Source organism: Engraulis encrasicolus, chromosome 24 (assembly GCF_034702125.1).
Source record: "Engraulis encrasicolus isolate BLACKSEA-1 chromosome 24, IST_EnEncr_1.0, whole genome shotgun sequence".
Classification (NCBI taxonomy): domain Eukaryota; kingdom Metazoa; phylum Chordata; class Actinopteri; order Clupeiformes; family Engraulidae; genus Engraulis; species Engraulis encrasicolus.
In genome coordinates, this window is record NC_085880.1 from 15,171,717 (window position 1) to 15,190,009 (window position 18,293).

The 18,293-nt window shown below is 44.9% G+C and overlaps 1 protein-coding gene and 1 long non-coding RNA gene across 3 annotated transcripts in view; one reads left to right on the forward strand and one right to left on the reverse strand.

Annotated features, from left to right (window-relative positions):
* Positions 1-578: 578 nt before the first annotated feature.
* The window catches only part of got1 (glutamic-oxaloacetic transaminase 1, soluble), an 18,744-nt gene continuing 1,029 nt past the window's right edge, over positions 579-18,293 (reverse strand). Inside the window, exons 2-9 of one of the 2 annotated variants that reach the window (XM_063191621.1) lie at positions 13,579-13,760; positions 12,893-13,016; positions 11,691-11,803; positions 11,366-11,470; positions 5,752-5,902; positions 4,896-5,061; positions 2,208-2,350; positions 579-1,606 (exon numbers count right to left, since the gene is read on the reverse strand). In XM_063191621.1, coding sequence (XP_063047691.1) covers positions 1,467-1,606; positions 2,208-2,350; positions 4,896-5,061; positions 5,752-5,902; positions 11,366-11,470; positions 11,691-11,803; positions 12,893-13,016; positions 13,579-13,760 — 1,124 coding nt within the window. In that variant the 3' untranslated portion in view covers positions 579-1,466. Of the gene's footprint in view, positions 1,607-2,207; positions 2,351-3,688; positions 3,861-4,895; positions 5,062-5,751; positions 5,903-11,365; positions 11,471-11,690; positions 11,804-12,892; positions 13,017-13,578; positions 13,761-18,293 lie in introns of those variants that run through there. The other variant, XM_063191622.1, reaches the window with a different exon arrangement.
* On the forward strand, positions 6,165-9,208 carry LOC134441350 (uncharacterized). The gene is made up of 4 exons (XR_010033149.1): positions 6,165-6,340; positions 7,471-7,553; positions 8,132-8,274; positions 9,150-9,208. It is a non-coding gene; the product is annotated as an uncharacterized LOC134441350 (long non-coding RNA).

Sequence of the window (18,293 nt, forward strand, 5' to 3'; positions counted from 1 at the left end):
TTTAATCGTTTTCTCTATGGAGGCGGGGGTCAGCAAAATGCAAGGCCACAAGCACAAGGGGAGGAAAGAAGTCTGCATATTGGAATGCACCCATATACTCAAAGATTTTCAATATGGTAGACCAAGGTAAGTCGTAGGAGTCACCAATGCATCAAAGTGGCCTTCATCAGGGCACAAGGTGAATCACTGCCCTGATGAAGGCCCTGTAGCGGGCCAAAACATGTTGGCAGTGGCAGCATTTTTAATTATTTAAATTCAAACATGAACTAGCCTCTATGATATAGCGGTTTTATCTAAGAAGAGTGCCTTGGCGTCCTGCCTTTTAAAAAAATATATTTTCTACGTCTTGGCCAAAGAGCACCTTCAAACCACCACCAGTTTTACCACTTGAACGCCGCAGCCCTCCAGCCCTCTCCCTTTTTTTAGGTATGATTTTCTTTTAAACTCCATCCAATCTCCTATGAATCGTCCCTTTACTTTATCGATTATCTTTGACTTCACTACGGCAGTCAGAGCTCACAAAACCCTAGCGGTGGTTACATATGCATGTAAAGAAGAGGCCAGAGAGATGAGGTAGGTACAGTACACATGTGTATTTATTATTGATTTATTTACTGGTTTTGTTTGTGAGATTCTCATGATAGGACATCAGTCATCAGTTGTGCTGCAGCTCAGGTGCCTGGTCCACCAGGATACACAACACAACACAACACACAGGAACACACACACACACACACACACACACACACACACACACACACACACACACACACACACACACACACACACACACACACACACACACACACACACACACACACACACACACACACAAACACACACTTATACGCACATTCACGCAAACACACACACACACTTATACGCACATTCACGCAAACACACACACACACTTATACGCACATTCACGCAAACACAAAGTGGGGAGAGTGCACAGTTCCTATGTCTTCATATCATACCCTTTACAGTCTAACATTCAACACACTCCTGTGTATGTGTGTGTGTGTGTGTGTGTGTGTGTGTTCTGTTCACTGGCTTTAGTACAAGGATTTAACAAGTTACACAAGCGCGCACACACACACACACAGACAGACACAAGGCGTAAGCAGTAAGGGTGGCGTGTGCCATGTGTGTGCGTGTGTATATGCAAGTGTGTGTAAGTGCTTCTAAAAGGTTAAGTCTGTGACAGGGCCTGAGATGAGAGATGGATCACACACTCACACACACGCACACACACACACATACAGAACCGTACATACACACATTGGACAGTGCTGACCGGTTTATGGATGGACTTGGCCACATAATTGTCGCTGCTGCTGGTCACACACACACACACACACACAAGCGCACACGGGAGGGCGTACATGGGCGCACACACACACACACACACACAGCTAGGGAAGGGAAGGTGTTCAGCTAGGGAAGGGAGGGTGTTGGTTGTGTGTTTACTGGACTTTAGTGACGGCATCGTGGATGGACTCTGCGACGTAGTCGATGTTCTTGGTGGTGAGGCCGCACATGTTGATACGACCGCTGGCCATCAGGTAGATGTGCTTCTCCTTGATCATGTACTCCACCTGCTTAGCTGCTCACACACACACACACAGACAGACAGATGTTAAAGGAAGGTGGCGGCGGCACGCGCACACGCACGCGCACACGCACACACTTCTTCCTGCCTTATTGCATACAGTACAAATTTAGTTCCAGGATTCATGCTGCACACACACAAATGTTACCTCTCTCATTAAACACCATCACCAAATATAAGTATTCATTATGACTGGGAAAACTGCACTTTTCATACATGAAAAGGTGAATCTTCTCCATGTCCGCCATTTTGAATTTCCAGAAACATTTTTGCACATTTTTAGCTGAAAACCGTACTTTGGTCATACTAGTAAATATTAGGGCATTATTTGGTGATTCACAAAAAAGATGAAATTTGGCAATAGGCAGCACTGTTTCAGTGAGCAGCATAGTTGCAATACCTATTCTGGCCACCATCCTACACATTGCACCTTTAAAGGTTACTTAGAAGAAGAAAAAAAAGATGCTGCTCACTCTGCTTCATGTTTTATTTTTGACATTTGATTGTGCCCAGCAACTTAAAAAGACTTTATTTGGAGTTATTTTGGACCAACATAACGCTCTTGCAAATTTGGTGTGTGTGTGTGTGTGCTTACGGTTGAGTCCTGTGAATGAGAACATGCCGATCTGCTGTGTGATGTGGTCCCAGGTGCCGGGGGTGCCCAGAGCGATCAGCTTCTCCCTCAGCTGGGCTCGCATCAGCAGCACGCGGTCAGCCATGGTCTTAACATTGTCCTTCCTACAACACACACACCAAGAGAATGTGATCAGCCATGGTCTTAACATTGTCCTTCCTACCACGCACACGCACACGCACACGCACACACACGCTGGTAACATTCCCCAGAAATTAAATTCGAATATGTGTCTTGAAATATGGACCGAATATCGAATATATTCGAATATTATTATTAATTAATTAATATTTTTCCCGCTGAGAAAATCACGCAAAAAACGAGCACTGGGCACGGAATAGGCCTAGACACTTTAGACAATGGGGAAAAGGCTATTGCATATCGTTCCACCCGTTTATTTTATGCTGGAGATCGAATAGATACAATTAGTTTTAAAAACTCGAAGTGGGAAAGTAGACACACGGCACTAGCCAGGCTGTGCCCTCCTAGTGGCGCAACACTTTGAACGTCGATGAAAATCAGGCAAACACGGTGTGACAGACTATCTTGGTCCGTAACTGGCGATAGATGTTAGAAGCAACAAGGAATGTTGTTTGGTCGTGAGAAGCCTAAATGTCACTCTTAATTTAGGGCGTATTCATTCAGACCAGGATTGATAGACTTTCGTTTTGACCAAACGCTGTGTTTCACCTGGAGTTGGTACGGGGGACCCAGATAGTCTTTCACAACGGCACCTTCGCGGATGCGCGCTCCCTCTCTCTCACTCACCCACCCACCCACACACACACACACACACACACACACACACACACTAGCGTCACCCAACCTCTCCAACTAAAATTTGGGCTGTACCTCGCTTGATTCCATTGCTGCTTTGACAAACTCCTTGAAGCCGCCTGCTTTGGTCTCGTGCATCGTGCCTAATTCAAGCAATTCGTGACTGCCTCTTGTTGCCTTATCTTAAGCCAGCATTTGTGGCGGACGGTGCAAAAAAATGTGAAGACCAGTCGCTTATCTGTAGCTACAAAAAAAGCTATATTGCGACTTCATGGTGCTAACTCACACCTCGCCAGCTTCCATACCACTTTATCACTCGGCTCACTTTTATTCCGTGCATAGTTTGGAGTTGGGGTGTAGAGCTCCACGTTGTAAGTCATTCACGAGACACGACAACTTCTTACAATGTGGTTCGAACAGCAATAAGAACTCAAATGTCAACACAATCTGCACGAAGCTACTCTCTATCATCAAAGCAACTCGCAGTGCTTCCTTGTTGTGACATGTGACTGCAGCAGCTACACACAGGCCAGTAAGGGACGCACCATGGACACTTAGGAGAATCAATGCGCGCTGCCCTGCGCAATATATATCGTAAATTATTCGAATATTAATTTTTGCGTTCGAATATACATATTGGAATTTCGAAAATTATTTTACCAGCCCTAACACACACACACACACCAAGAGAATGTGGTCAGCCATTGTCTTAACATTGTCATTCCTACAACACACACACACACACACACACGCACACACACACACACACACACACACACACACACACACACACACACCAAGAGAATGTGATCAGCCATGGTCTTAACATTGTCCTTCCTACAACACACACACACACACACACACACACACACACACACACACACACACACACACACACACACACACACACACACACACACACACACACACAAAGAATATGGTCTAATCATGGTCCTTCGTACAGCACGTGCATGCACACGCACGCACACACCAAGACAATGTGATCAGCCATGGCCTTAATGCTGTCTTTCCTAAACACACAGACAAATCAAGAAAACACAAGTCATGATAGTCATATTATCCTTCCTGCGCACGCACACACACACACCCACCCCAGAATGAGTCATCAGGTGTACTTGATCCGATTATCCTTCCTACACACACACACACACGTGAGCGCATGCACAAACACTCACACCAAATCTACCCAGTGGGAGTCAATAGAGCATCATGTTGAGGTACACCTAAACAGCTCAGCTGTGGAGATTACAAGTGGCCTGAGTGAGTGAGTGTGAGTGAGTGAGTGAGTGAGTGAGTGAGTGAGTGAGTGAGTGAGTGAGTGAGTGAGTGAGTGAGTGAGTGAGTGAGTGAGTGAGTGAGTGAGTGAGTGAGTGGTACAGCTCTGGTCTAGTAATGGTGGTAGCCCACTATACATGCTCCCTGGGAGTTTGGGGGTTGGACCAGGTGACAGGATATGCAAGTGTGTGTGCGTTTAACACTTAACTGATGCTTTTATCCAAAGCAACTTGCAGATATTTACAGGGTATTGGGCACAGTCCATGGAGCAATGTGGGGTTTGGTGCTGGTGCGCCATGTAGTGAAGCAGGGAGTGGAAGGGTGGGATTCGAACCTGCAACCCTGTGACCTACAGTCCAACTCCCTAACCATTACCACGGCTGCCCCGAGGCGTGTGTGTGTGTGTAGCCAAACACATACAGTATGGCTTCAAATTCTGGCTAGTAAATTTGTCTTTTCTACCAGCCAAACTGAATTTTCATCAGCATTTGGCCGGTTGGCAGGTGTTAATTTGGAGCCCTGGTGGCGAATATGCGCACTCCCTGCGAGGACCAGGGGTGTGTGTGTATGTCTCACCATTCCTGGAAGAGTTCTGGTGTGGTGATGGTAGTGGCGACGATGCGTGCTCCCTGGGAGGGGGGGTTGGACCAGGTCACCCTGACGATCTTCTCCATCTGAGACAAGACGCGCGTCAGCTTCTCACTGTCCTGGCACACCACTGTCAGGTTACCCACACGCTCGTCTGAAACACACACACACACACACGTTAGCTTCTTACTGTACTGACACACCACTGTCAGGTTACCCACATGCTCGTCTGAAACACACACACATGCACGAGCACGCGCACACGCACACACACACACACACACACACACACACACACACACACACACACACACACAAGCACGCGCACACGCACACACACACACAAATAATCGTCTTTAATTAAGGTGTGATTCCTTTTGGCAATAGTGTCTCTATTCAAAAGCTCTTCTTGTAAACTAAACCTGAGATACTGCATGGAAACTAGGAATATTAAAATGGAGATTAAATATATTTCCTGAAATATAAACAAGGGAAACTAGTGAATATGATCGATATTGAAGCTAGCAGATTAGATGTGTGGACTCTACAGAATGTGCAGACAACGAGACTCTACATCCTTCTAGTCTTCAGTTATTTCACTTCCTTTTTCCTTCTCACATGCTCCGGCATTTCCCTGAAATATGACACACAGAGATGCATGCGCGCACACACGCACACACACAGTTAGAAAACCTTGAAATGTAACCAACACACCAATATTTTCAACTTAATCGCCACAAAGTCACATTTTTGTTGGACAGGCAGAGTTCAGACAAGATATACGGAGTTTGCCGTTTGTAAGAGAGAGAGAGAGAGCGTGAGTGCGTGTGTGTGTGTGTCTTACTGTAAAGGCCGAAGTTCTTGGAGAAGCTCTGAGCGCAGAACATCTCGAATCCCTCGGATATGAAGTAGCGGACGGCCCAGGCGTCCTTATCCAGACAGCCTGACGCAAAGCCCTGATAGGCTGAGTCGAAGAACACAAACAGGTTCCGCCTCTGCAAACAAAAACACACACACACACAAGTGCTTTAGTGCGATAATGGTAGAGCACTGGTGCAATCAGTAAATGATGCCAATAGATCAGGTTTACCACTTGACCATGTTCTTGGAATGCTCCCCAGGCTGTTATGGCACAACTACACCAGAAGCGACCTGAGCGACACAGGCGACAGAGGTAACCGACTTTGTATTGAGCTGCCGGCGACAGAACAGAAGGGATTTGGGTGATTCGAGCGACTTAAAGGTGGGGTAGCCGGTGTTCTGTCGATACGAGCTCCCAGTCGACATGAGCTCCTTTTCAATACTGCGCATGCGCAACACCACGAATCGCATTTCCCGGGGGATTGACCATCGATTTGAGCTACCGCAGTTTGATACAAAGTTTGTAATACAAACTCGAGATGGATGAGCAGGAGCAATTAGCGCAATTTCAAGTAAGTTAACACTGTTACTTCACTTGTGATGTTAATGATGTTGATGCCTGTGTAGTGACTCAGGCCAGAGACTGTCAGTTAAAGATCCGCCAACGTAATGGGTTTATAGGTGCCAAACGTTGTTAACCAGCATCAAGTAGGCCTAGCGTTACAGTCATTGTATTTCAAAGCACAATCATTTTGTTTTAATGAGCTTGAAAATGAGGGTATCGTCCATTTTTGGTACTGTGTTGTCTATAATGGTTATTAACAACAAGGTTCGATTTTGAACTCTAAATAAAACAATGTTTTACGGTGTCATTACGGCGAGTTACCAAGAGGTCTCTATGACAACAACACAATTTTGCTAAACATTATAGCAAAGATAGCGGATTCGGCTCAATTTGAATACATTGCGTCCGTCTTAATAATTGTATATTGTCGTGTCATGTTCAGCTAATATCAGTCATGATGCCTGACTGAATGTTAGTAACTAAAACCATCATTTATCGTGTCAAGCAAGCAATAGGCCTACGTTAGGGATTTTGCCAACAACGTTAGCATGATACCCGCTTTTACATTGACATTTCCTTGACTATGAAAAATGGTAAGTTCTTAAGTCTATCACTACACATTGTAAGATCCATAACAACATACTCTTAGTTAAATCTTAGATGGGACCTGCTGGCATGCGTGAATGCTTATGTTGCACACTTAATGAAAAAGGTCCTCAAGTGTGTAGAGTTTCGATGGGTTCGTTGGTTATTTACATTTCCCTCAGCATAACTGTACAGCTGATAGTGTAACCACTGCCTTCTGTATCTTAACAAAGCCTGTCACTTCCACGTTTAGTTCTTCCTATGTGACCTAAAGGGTAAGTCACAGGCTACTGCACCAGAGAGGGTCTCTGCACTCATAAGCTGGTCCTATATGCCATCTATTGGCGAAAACGTGCAACAGCATAATTAAACTAAAAGACAACTTCTGACAGGGCAACAAAAAGACAGGGAATGAGAATAAGGGAATGATAAGGGAATAACAAAAAGACAAAAATAGAGGGTTCACACTACACTTGCATACAAACTGATTGTGATGCTGTCACTCATTTTCTAGTCTATTTCTTGGACTTAAAAACATTATTATGTTTTCAGGTGTTTTGCCCCTGCAGCTGTGAAGAGGATGCTGTGGAGGTGGCAACGTGAACGTGTCACACAGACATTGGCTAAACTACTCGGTAGGTAAACCGAAACAAAAGAAACCACCCCCTCAACCCTGTTTATACTGCACTGTACCTATTATAACCAGTTTTTATATAGACCATTATTTGAAATGCTATGAGAGCCTTTCTGTTAGGATACTGTACGCAGGAATGGGCAACTGGAGGCCCGGGGGCCACATGCAGCCCAACTTCTCACTTTTTTAAAAAAAGAAAAAGGACAGTTTTTAACCCCCTATACATCAACAATGTAAGCATTCAGGTATACATATAGAAAAAGTGAAGTATCCTTTTGTAAATTCTCTCAAGTGCGTGGTGATGTGGCCCTCAGATTGTGGTAATTAAAAATGTTGGCCCACCTTATAATGAAAGTTGCCCACCCCTGCTGTACAGCCTACATAACTTGTACATGTCCTTACCAAATAAATCATAACTAGCTAAATGTAACTAATACGGCATTGTGAAAGTTGTATGCCTAAACGTAAACCATAATATTAAATTGTGATGGACAGAAATCAACTAAACCAATATATGACATTGTGAATGTAGTTGCACAGTGATACTGAGACCAACTTATTCCTGTCTTCATTTGGCAGGCTTCTACACTTGCCCTCAGAGTTCACATATGGTGAAGTGCACAGGTGTCCAGCCAGGTCCAGACTGATGATGGTAACAAGAGGAAAACATGCTGATTGGCAAGTGAGAACCCTGCTCAACAAAAATCCACACAGCATAACAAGTAAGCCTAGTTTGTGGTATCAAATGTACAATGCAAGTTTCATCAAAAGGTTGTAGAACACATCTGAATAAATTGCAGGCCATCAAAGTAGTGAATGGGCAGGGAAAACACAACCAGTAGGCTTATGAATTACTTTGACTCAGCACAGCACAGCAGTAGATGCGATGCTACCATTCCTTGGGAATATGACACAGACGTCTGCTATTCCATTGTAAATATTGACTGGAAATGTTTGTGTTTCAACTGTTTAAAAACATTGGACTCAGGGGAAAAAATCTCTAGGTGTATATAAGTGAAAGCCCACCTTTGTCATTGTGACACAGCACACAAGTATACACTGCACACAACGAAATTGCATTTTATGCCTCACCTGTGCAAGGGGGCAGCGGCATCCCAAGGGAGCAGTATGTTGCAGTGTATAGCAGGAAGGTACCATGCATAGGGTACCTCAGTCATGGAGGATGGAGGAGAGAGCACTGGTTAATTACTCCCCCCACCAACCTGGCGGGCTGGGAGTTGAACCAGCAACCTTTTAGGTTGTAGGCCTACAGCCCTGGGCTACAGGACACCCTAACCGCTTACCAATGACTGCCCCACTTATCCATGACTGTATAAAAAATACCACAGAGTAGCGAGTACACTTTTAAATTAAAAGGGACAATATAGATGAAAGACTTTTCATCCACAGGCAGGACTTAGGCTACATACAGGAGATGGTGAAATCCTGCTTACAAAAACTGTTCTCAATAAATAGTTGTAAACTTTTCACATGTCAAAGTCATAGCCTAAACTGTAGGGTATGTTCTCATGTAGGCCTAAATTGTGATTTTCACATCCAGCTCATGTTCACAGATTAGTTTTTTTCTCTCCTGCAGGAATGATTCAACGATGGACATTGTGCTTAATTGTGAAAAAAAATAAATGTCAAAACGTCTATGATTTTTTGTATTTTCATTGGTGAGGCATATGGTGAAGCAGGAAGACCTCAAATAAGGCGGAATTCCACTGCAGCGGTGAGAACATTCAGACGTCTTTTTGTATATGGAAAGAGCTGATTTTCTGGCATGCTAGGTGATTTTCTGACATGCTAGTTTCATAATTGCAACCTAAAATCAGCTGTTCCTCGAGACGTCCGGATGCTTTCCTCGCGCAGATGGGGTACGTCGAGTAGGTCGTAATTAAAGAGACCGTTTGGTCAATTTAAACATGCAGTTGTATTGCTCACGCTACCCTTGACTTGTCAGTACCTGGTGATGCCACATTTTTCGGCTCAGCCCTTTCCGAGATATGAGCAATTCTAATGGGGGCAGCGTTTGTTTACATTTTTAAAAAATGAAACATAGGCCAACTCCAAATATTTTCCCAAAAAGGTACTGCTGTTTGCTAGTTGTCTGCTGATGTTTTATAACCTTTTGGATGTTTTTGGGAATAAATAAAAATGTTTTTTTGAAATGTAAACAAAGAGCTGCCCCCATTACAATGACCAGGATCTCGGAAACGGCTGAAGAAGAAGAAAAAAAATCTCAGGCACTGACAAGTCCAGGGTAGTGTGAGCATTACAACTGCATGTTGAAATTGACCAAACTGTCCCTTTAAGTCGTAATTAAATCGGTTAAACATTGGCTCATGAGCGGATATAAGGCGGGCAACCGTCGGCTCATGGTAGGAATATAAATAATTATATCGGTATAACGTTGCTTACTAATGTTGGCAAGATGTAAGTGTGCTGTCTGGGAGGCTACATTGCACTTCTGATTAAAATGCCCCCATGACGGGGGAAAATCACGAAAAGGTACGCTATCCGTTTGTTTTTTGGGTTTTGTCCGAGTCCTTCCGGCCTCAACTCAGTCTCTTAACAATTCACTCTTTCATCGTTCTCATTTGGGGAAAAAAGAAAACGGCAAGTTATTAATTGTCGTTATTAAATGTTGGTATTAAACGTCTCCATGGCAAATGGCACAAAACATCAAAAGGCACGAAGGAAATTAGGTTACACCCCCGGTCACCCCTGGCTAGCTAAATAAATAAAAAAAACCTGCACGATAACAACCCTATTTGAAACGTCCACGGAAAATTAAGGTATGTCATGTCGACGAGGCAGCGTAAATCGATAGACTCCACTGTCGAATTATGCTACTGGTAGCTCGTCTCGACGAAGCAGCCCATTTCGACAGAACACAGGTTGACCATTTTAAGAAAATGTACTATTATGACATCACGTTGGGGGTTCCGCAGGCTCATAGGAGTCTATGTAGAACCTTAGAATCCTGGGGGAGTTCCCCCAACGTGATGTCATACCTGCAACCCCACCTTTAAGCGACATTTTGTAGTTGAACTTCAGCGAACGTTATGCAAATGAGCTATGATGAGATTCGGCATCAGCCACGGCAGTCAATTGGAAGGTCGGAATGCTTGTATTCTGCTTTTTAAAAAGGTCCTATATCTGTCACTTCCATCGGTCGTGTTGCTCTTGCTATGAACACAGTCCAGCGATTCTTTGTAGCTAGGTCGCCTCTGGTGTGTTCGCAGGGTTAGAAGAAGGTCTTTTTGGGAAAGGGTGCCCTCTCCCTATTAAAACCCAAATATTTCAGCCATCGAAGCACATAAAAACATTAAATAAGTTGCATTTAAAAGCTAGGACCGTCATGTAGCACTAGAATGTGTTCATAGAGCTCTATCATACCCACATTTTTAATAAAACAGCTCAAATCTCGAGAATTTGAATGCAGCATATATATGTCGCTCCAGGACACAATGGGTTAATGCGGACCTGTATGGACCTGCATCTTATGCCCGAGGGCAACAGTTGGAACAGGTGATGAGCGGGGTGGTGGCAGTCATGCAGGGCGTATCCGCACTCCGTACCGAGTGTGGCATAGATGGTATTTGTCTCTGGGAGGGGCACCCCTGTGATTTTTCCCAGCCGTTTTCATAACCTCCCAAAATCAGTTTACACATCTCTCGCAAGTGTTGCGTGTGTGCGTGCGTGTGTTTAACCTTTATAACCTCTGCTATTTATTTCCATTACTCCTGCATGGGGTAGAGGTGTGTGTGTGTGTGTGTGTGTGTGTGTGTGGGGGGGGTGTCGTACCTTCATAACCTCTGCGATCTGCTTCCACTGGTCTTGTGTGGGGTCGGTGCCAGTGGGGTTGTGGGCACACGCATGCAGCACGAAGATGGAGTGCTCAGGAGCCGCCTGACGGAGAGAGAGAGAGAAAGAGAGGGGGGAGGGGGGGGGGAGCGAGAGAGAGAGAGATGTGGAGACAGATGGACAGACATGTCAATCATACACAGAGGAAAATAAAACAATTCAATCCACTGGTAGCCCTAACCTCAAACGTGCACGCACACGCACGCGCACGCACGCGCACACACACGCGCACGCACACGCCTCTCTCTTACACACACACACTTACCTCCATGTCTCCCAGGAAGCCCTTGATGTCAAGTCCCCTGTTCTCAGCATCCCAGTAGTGATAAGGACGCACGTCCACAAAACCAGCCTGGCCAAACACAGCATTGTGGTTCTCTAGACAGAGAGAGAGAGAGAGAGAGAGAGAGAGAGAGAGAGAGAGAGAGAGAGAGAGAGAGAGAGAGAGAGAGAGAGAAAGAGAGAAAAAAAAACTCAGACAAGTATCCTGAAAAACAGCCTGGCAAAACACAGTATTGTGGTTCTCTAGACAAGCACACACACGCATGCTCGCGCTCGCACACACACATGCACGCACAGTATATACACACTCAAAAACAGCCTAGCAAAACACAGCATTGTTTCTCTTCACAACTGCGAACTGTAAGAATCTGGCCATGGAGACTTGCGTCAGCAGGGGAAAAAGAGCCTTCTTGGTTTATTGGCATGAAGTTCTTGGTTTATTGGTGCGAAGGATACTACTACTATATAGATAGCGTCACAGAGCAGAGCGCCTACAATAAGCTTAACAGATATAAACCAATAGAGCAGAGAAGAAGAGGAAACTGAGGCACTCTGGTTTCAATAGTTTTACTTGTTTAAGGCAACAAAAAGACTGACTGAAGGTTGAAACGCGTCAGTCAGTAGCCTGGGAAATCCCATGCCGCTTTGCACAATCGTTTCGACCTGAAAGACAGCATGGATTCTATCCCTCAGCAAGGGTTCCAGATCTTGGGCTCCAATCAGAGATAGGGAAGGGGTGGGAAGGCGAGAGCTAGTTTGTTTGAATAGATATACAACTGACATGATTGGCTATGGGCTACGTATATGCCAATAAACTGGAATGGGCAATCGTAAACCACACCTTTCCTTTGAGAAATTGCATAGACTCCAAACTCTCTCACTCTCTCTCTGGTCTCTACGTTAAACGGACCCCAGGTAGACAGGGGTGTTTAATACGTACCCCAGGCAGACAGGGGTCTATGTACCCCAGGTAGTGTCTATGTACCCCAGGTAGTGGTCTATGTACCCCAGGTAGAGTCTATGTACCCCAGGTAGTGGTCTATGTACCCCAGGTAGAGTCTATGTACCCCAGGTAGACGGGGGTGTTTAATACGTACCTCAGATAGACAGGGGTCTATGTACCTACACCAGGCAGACAGGGGTTTTAATACCTACCCGAGATAAACAGGAGTGTTTAATACGTACCCCAGGTAGGAGCTGAGACGTAGACGGGGGTCTTTAAATTGTCAGTTCCGTTGTACCAGCGCCTCAGGAACTCGGCTCCGATCTTCAGAGCTCCAGTTCCACCCAGACACTGCACTGCTCCCACCTAACCAAACACACACACACTTATTTTCCACATAAAACATGTGTGTGCCTTCACGATGTGTTTAAGAATGTGCGAGTGTGTGTGTGTGTGTGTGTGTGTGTGTGTGTGTGTGTGTGTGTGTGTGTGTGTGTGTGTGTGTGTGTGTGTGTGTGTGTGTGCCCTCTTCTCCTTGATGGCAGAGCTGTGTAGTCAGTGTCTGTATGTACCCTGTTCTCTTTGATGGTGGGCCTATCATCTTTGTGTGTGCGCGCTTCAGTGTGTGAGAGTGTTAGTACTCTGTTCTCCCTGATGGTGTGCTCGTCATCTCTGTGTGTGCGTGTGTGAGTGTGCGTGTGTGTTGGTGGGGGGTGGGTGGTGCGCCTGTTGGTGATGGTGTGCCTGTTATCTGTGTGTGTGTGTGTGTGTGTGTGTGCGCGCGCGCGTACCCTGTTCTCCTTGATGGCAGGGCTGTGGAGTGTGTGTGTGTGTGTGTGTGTGTGTGTGTGTGTGTGCGCGCGCGCGCATGTGTGTGTGTGTGTGTGTGTGTGTGTGTGCGCGCGCATGTGTGTGTGTGTGTCCGTACCCTGTTCTCCTTGATGGCAGGGCTGTCATCTCCCAGGGCGATCTTGGAGGCGTTGGACCTGAACTCGGGCAGGCCCAGGATGGGCAGGTACTCGTGGTTCAGGCTGTTGTCCTCCACCAGCAGCTTCTCAACGCGCTTCACCACGGGCAGGACCCAGGGCTGCCCCTCATCCGTACGGTACGCTGCACAACACACACACAAGAACAAATTACACACAGGAGAAGTTACACACAAAAACACACGAGAACAGTTGACACACTTTATTCTCTTCACCACGGGCAAGACCCAGGGCTGCCCCCTCGAAAATACGGTAGGCTGCAGAATGTGCGCACACTGGTGAGTTACGGTTAGAAGTTGCAGTTTCAGGAAAAGATACTGCTGATTCAAGTCAGAAACTGAAATGTCAAAATTCGCCCTATCCCTCAGGTGAAGAATCACCTGGAATTCCTGGATCCAGATTGTCATCAGGATCACCACCAAAATGTTATCACTTTAATCACACAATTTGATCAAAATCCGTTCATAATTTTTTGAGTTATCCTGCAGACAGACAGACAAACCAACATGAGCGAAAACATAACCTCTTTGGCAGAGGTAATAATTGACTAACAACACGAACGCACCGTGCCTCTCATTACAACCTCTTACAAATCGATTCTCATTACAGTACAGGTTGCACACACAGACACACATGCACAGGCATTAGGCCTGAACTAGGGTTATTTATAAAATAGTCAAAAGCCCATAAAGCATACAGTTATAATTAGAAAATCTAGCTTAGATGCAACATCAAAGTAATGGGATGAACTTTGAGACTACCTCAAAGTATGGTGCATCACTCAGACGCATGGACAGACTGGTCTTCAGAACCTCAGCGCAGTGTTCTGTGGCATAGCAGCCAACTGCATCAATCTGATAGCCAATGGTAAGCCGTAAGCCTAACCATAAATTCTTTGTGTCAGTGTGACTCAAGTTAGGAGTGTTTTTATGGTCGTTAGAGTCAGTGATTTAAGTGGCAAAAAAACAAGTCAGTCCAAAAAAGGATGAATTTAAGTAGGCCTATTATATACAGTTACAAAAAAATCCACAAGAGGCTAAAATTGAGAAGTGCCGGTACTCTGTACTGATGGGTGAGTCAATGACGATTGTGTAGTAAGTTAACACAAGTCACGGAGGGTGGTACATCCACAGCTAATGCCATTAATGTATGGATTAAACTTTTTTTTGTTTCAGTGGATTATCTACGAAGCACATTCATTGCAGTACATTAATTGCAAATTACTAATGCTTGGCTGTGGTTATACCACCTGACGCCTGAGCCCAAAAACAATGTCATTGACCCATGACCCATGTACTACTGGCCCACTTAAAGCCAGTAGTACACCAGGTTAGAGCTAAGGTACCTTGAGATAACTGTAAATAATCCAATTGCAAAGTCTTAACTGGAGTCTTAATTATATGACACTTGTGGGCTTTCTATTAGCAGGTTTTGGTTATTTTAGACAAGTTTATCACTTAACCACATTCTTGGAATACACCTGTGTTTAGGGATTAAATTCTGAACACGTCCAACAGGCTCCGAAGTAAAGTGGTTACAATCCTGGGGTGCATTTCTTGAAACAATAGTTGCTTACTACATTTAGCTACTTTGTTGTTTGCAGTGCAATTACTATTACTATTACTATTGAGGACATGACGACCAAGTCCTCTGATACTAAAGTCCAGGAGAAGGTCCCCATTGGTCACAAACCAGTTAAAACATGAGTGTCATGAGAGGTCACAAAGACGACTGATGGGCTTAATTAATTAATTGGTTTCAATCCAGTGCCACTGCCACATATTCCAAATGACTTGGTTTTACCTGTCCACTTCAGTGATTGAATGCTGGTTGACTGCTTAGAAGAAATAGTCAAGAGACGTTGGAGATGGATTGGCCACACTCTGCGAAAGCCAACCTCCAACACCACTAGGCAAGCCCTCACATGGAACCCGCAAGGGAAGAGAAAGCAAGGAAGACCAAGAAACACATGCCGTTGTGATCTACAGGCAGACTACAAGAGCGCAGGCTACACCTGGGAACAACTGGAGAGACTTGCACAGGACGGAGAAGGGCTAATAGGCGTAAGTAAGTAAGTAAGTGACTGCTTAGGTGTTGCATTAGGCAAGGTCTGGCCAGGGCATTGTCCAATCCGGGGCCTCGTCAGCACATTCCGGTATTCCCCATTGTCCTGCATTTATACATCATCAATTAATCATTGTGTAATAATTTGAGGAGGTCCTCAAAATGAATCTTTACCCAGGGCCTTAGATTTTGATCTGGTTACATGATCACCTAGTTGAATTGGACTGGTAAGACAAGGTCATTTGCAATATGTGGCACTAGGTTGTAACTAATGAATCAATTTTGCCCTCGTCACTGACAAAGCCATCCAGGAGAAGATCCCAACTGGAGACAAACAGGTTACTAAGTGTCCATGCAATGATAGTGACGCAGAGAGATCACAAGATATCTGGGAGAAGGCCCCCGTATCCATGACAATAATAGGCAGTGACATTTGGACCCAAATATCACTCCTCCCACAGTTGGCACGATCAAAGCAAGTGGAGAGGTGTGTACACATGCACACACCCCCATGCACACATACCCGCCCGCATACACAGACCTTACCACACACACACACACACACACACACACACACACACACACACACACACACACACACACACACACACACACACACACACACACACACACACACACACACACACACACACACACACACACCTTTGCGAACAGAGTCAGACACAAAATTCCAGGACTTTTCTATGATTTTACCTGACCATAATACAGAATTTCCATAACCTTCTGCAAAAGGAAATATTGATTGGGTTTATTTTCTAAAATGCGATTGCCAGTCTTTAAAATTGCAATTTTCAGATCTCTCTCTTGGAACCAGGCATGCTTGTGTGAACTGAGAAGCTTCTTGGAGATTTCACAGTTTAATCTAGAATGTTACACATTTTAGAGCGGGAAGTAACCTTCTTCAACAGTAAGAGACATGAAGATACTGTAATGTTTGCTACACTATATGCTTCAAACAGCACTGATACATGCTCAATTCCCAATACTTTGCATGACTGGAAAAACTTCTATTGAATATCCATAATATTCCAAGAAATTCCATGACTAGTGGGAACCCTGTATGAAACAAACACATGCACACAAACACATGCACACAAACACACACTAAACACATACACCCACATACACAGAAACACAAAAACAAAGAGCAGGTATTCTAGACCAGAGGTGGAAGCCTGCATCTCTCTTACTCAAGCTCTCCCTCTCCCTCTCCTACACACACCTACTAAGATGCAACCTTGGTCTGACACACACACACACAAACACACACACACACACACACACACACACACACACACACACACACACACACACACACCCCAAAAGCAACCTACCACACACACACACACACACACACACACACACACACACACACACACACACACACACACACACACACACACACACACACACACACACACACACACACACACACACACACACACACAACCTTGGATTGACACACATACACAGAAACACAAACACACACCCCAAAAGCAACCTACCACACACACACACACACACACACACACACACACACACACACACACACACACACACACACACACACACACACACACACACACAACTGCTCAGATGCAATGTAACAAAGGTCCGAAATGCTGCAAGGCTGCAACATGATCTCCAAAAATTCTGTGCTCCTGGACACGGATGGTAAGGGCACAAAATCCGTGTCCAGGAGCACGGATTTTGCCAAAATTCCGTGCTCCTGGACACGGAATTGTTTTCCGTGCTCCTGGACACGGAATTGTTTTCCGTGATAGACACAGAGAAGTGCTCTCTCTATAGGCTATTTCTCAGGATTTTTCTTATTTCAAATATTTTTTCTCAATTTTTTTCCCCTACTGACAGGTTAAGGTTAGGGATTGTTTTGGTCTGGGCACAGCTAGTTTTCTTTCATTCATTATATGAATTTGATAGCCTAGCAACCAACTGGAAAAGGTATTTCTCAAAAATATGTCTTTAATGACAGGTTAAGGTTAGGGAATGTTTTGGTCAGGGCACAAATTAAATTGCTATAGCATTATTTTGTTTAGGATTAGCATTTGGTATGTATTTTAGTAGATAGAGTTACACAGTGCTGTGGTAATAGCCTATAGAAAGCACTTCCGTGTGTCCATCACAGAAAACAATTCCGTGTCCAGGAGCACGGAAAAGAATTCCGTGTCAATGAGCACGGAATTTTGGCAAAATCCGTGCTCCTGGACACGGATTTCGTGTCCTTAACATCCGTGTCCAGGAGCACGGAATTTTTGGAGATCAGGCTGGAAATACATACACACACCTGCTCAGATGCTATGTCACAAAGGTCCGAAACACACACACACACACACACACACACACACACACACACACACGCACGCACACACACACACACACACACACACACACACACACACACACACGCACGCACACACACACACACACACAGCAGAAGTGCAGGCCTCCATCCTACACACACCCAGCAGCTAGGAAGCTGAATGCTTAATTTCTTTTTGATAACCTGCGGCTACCTCCTGATGATGATGACAGATATGAGATGATGTGATAT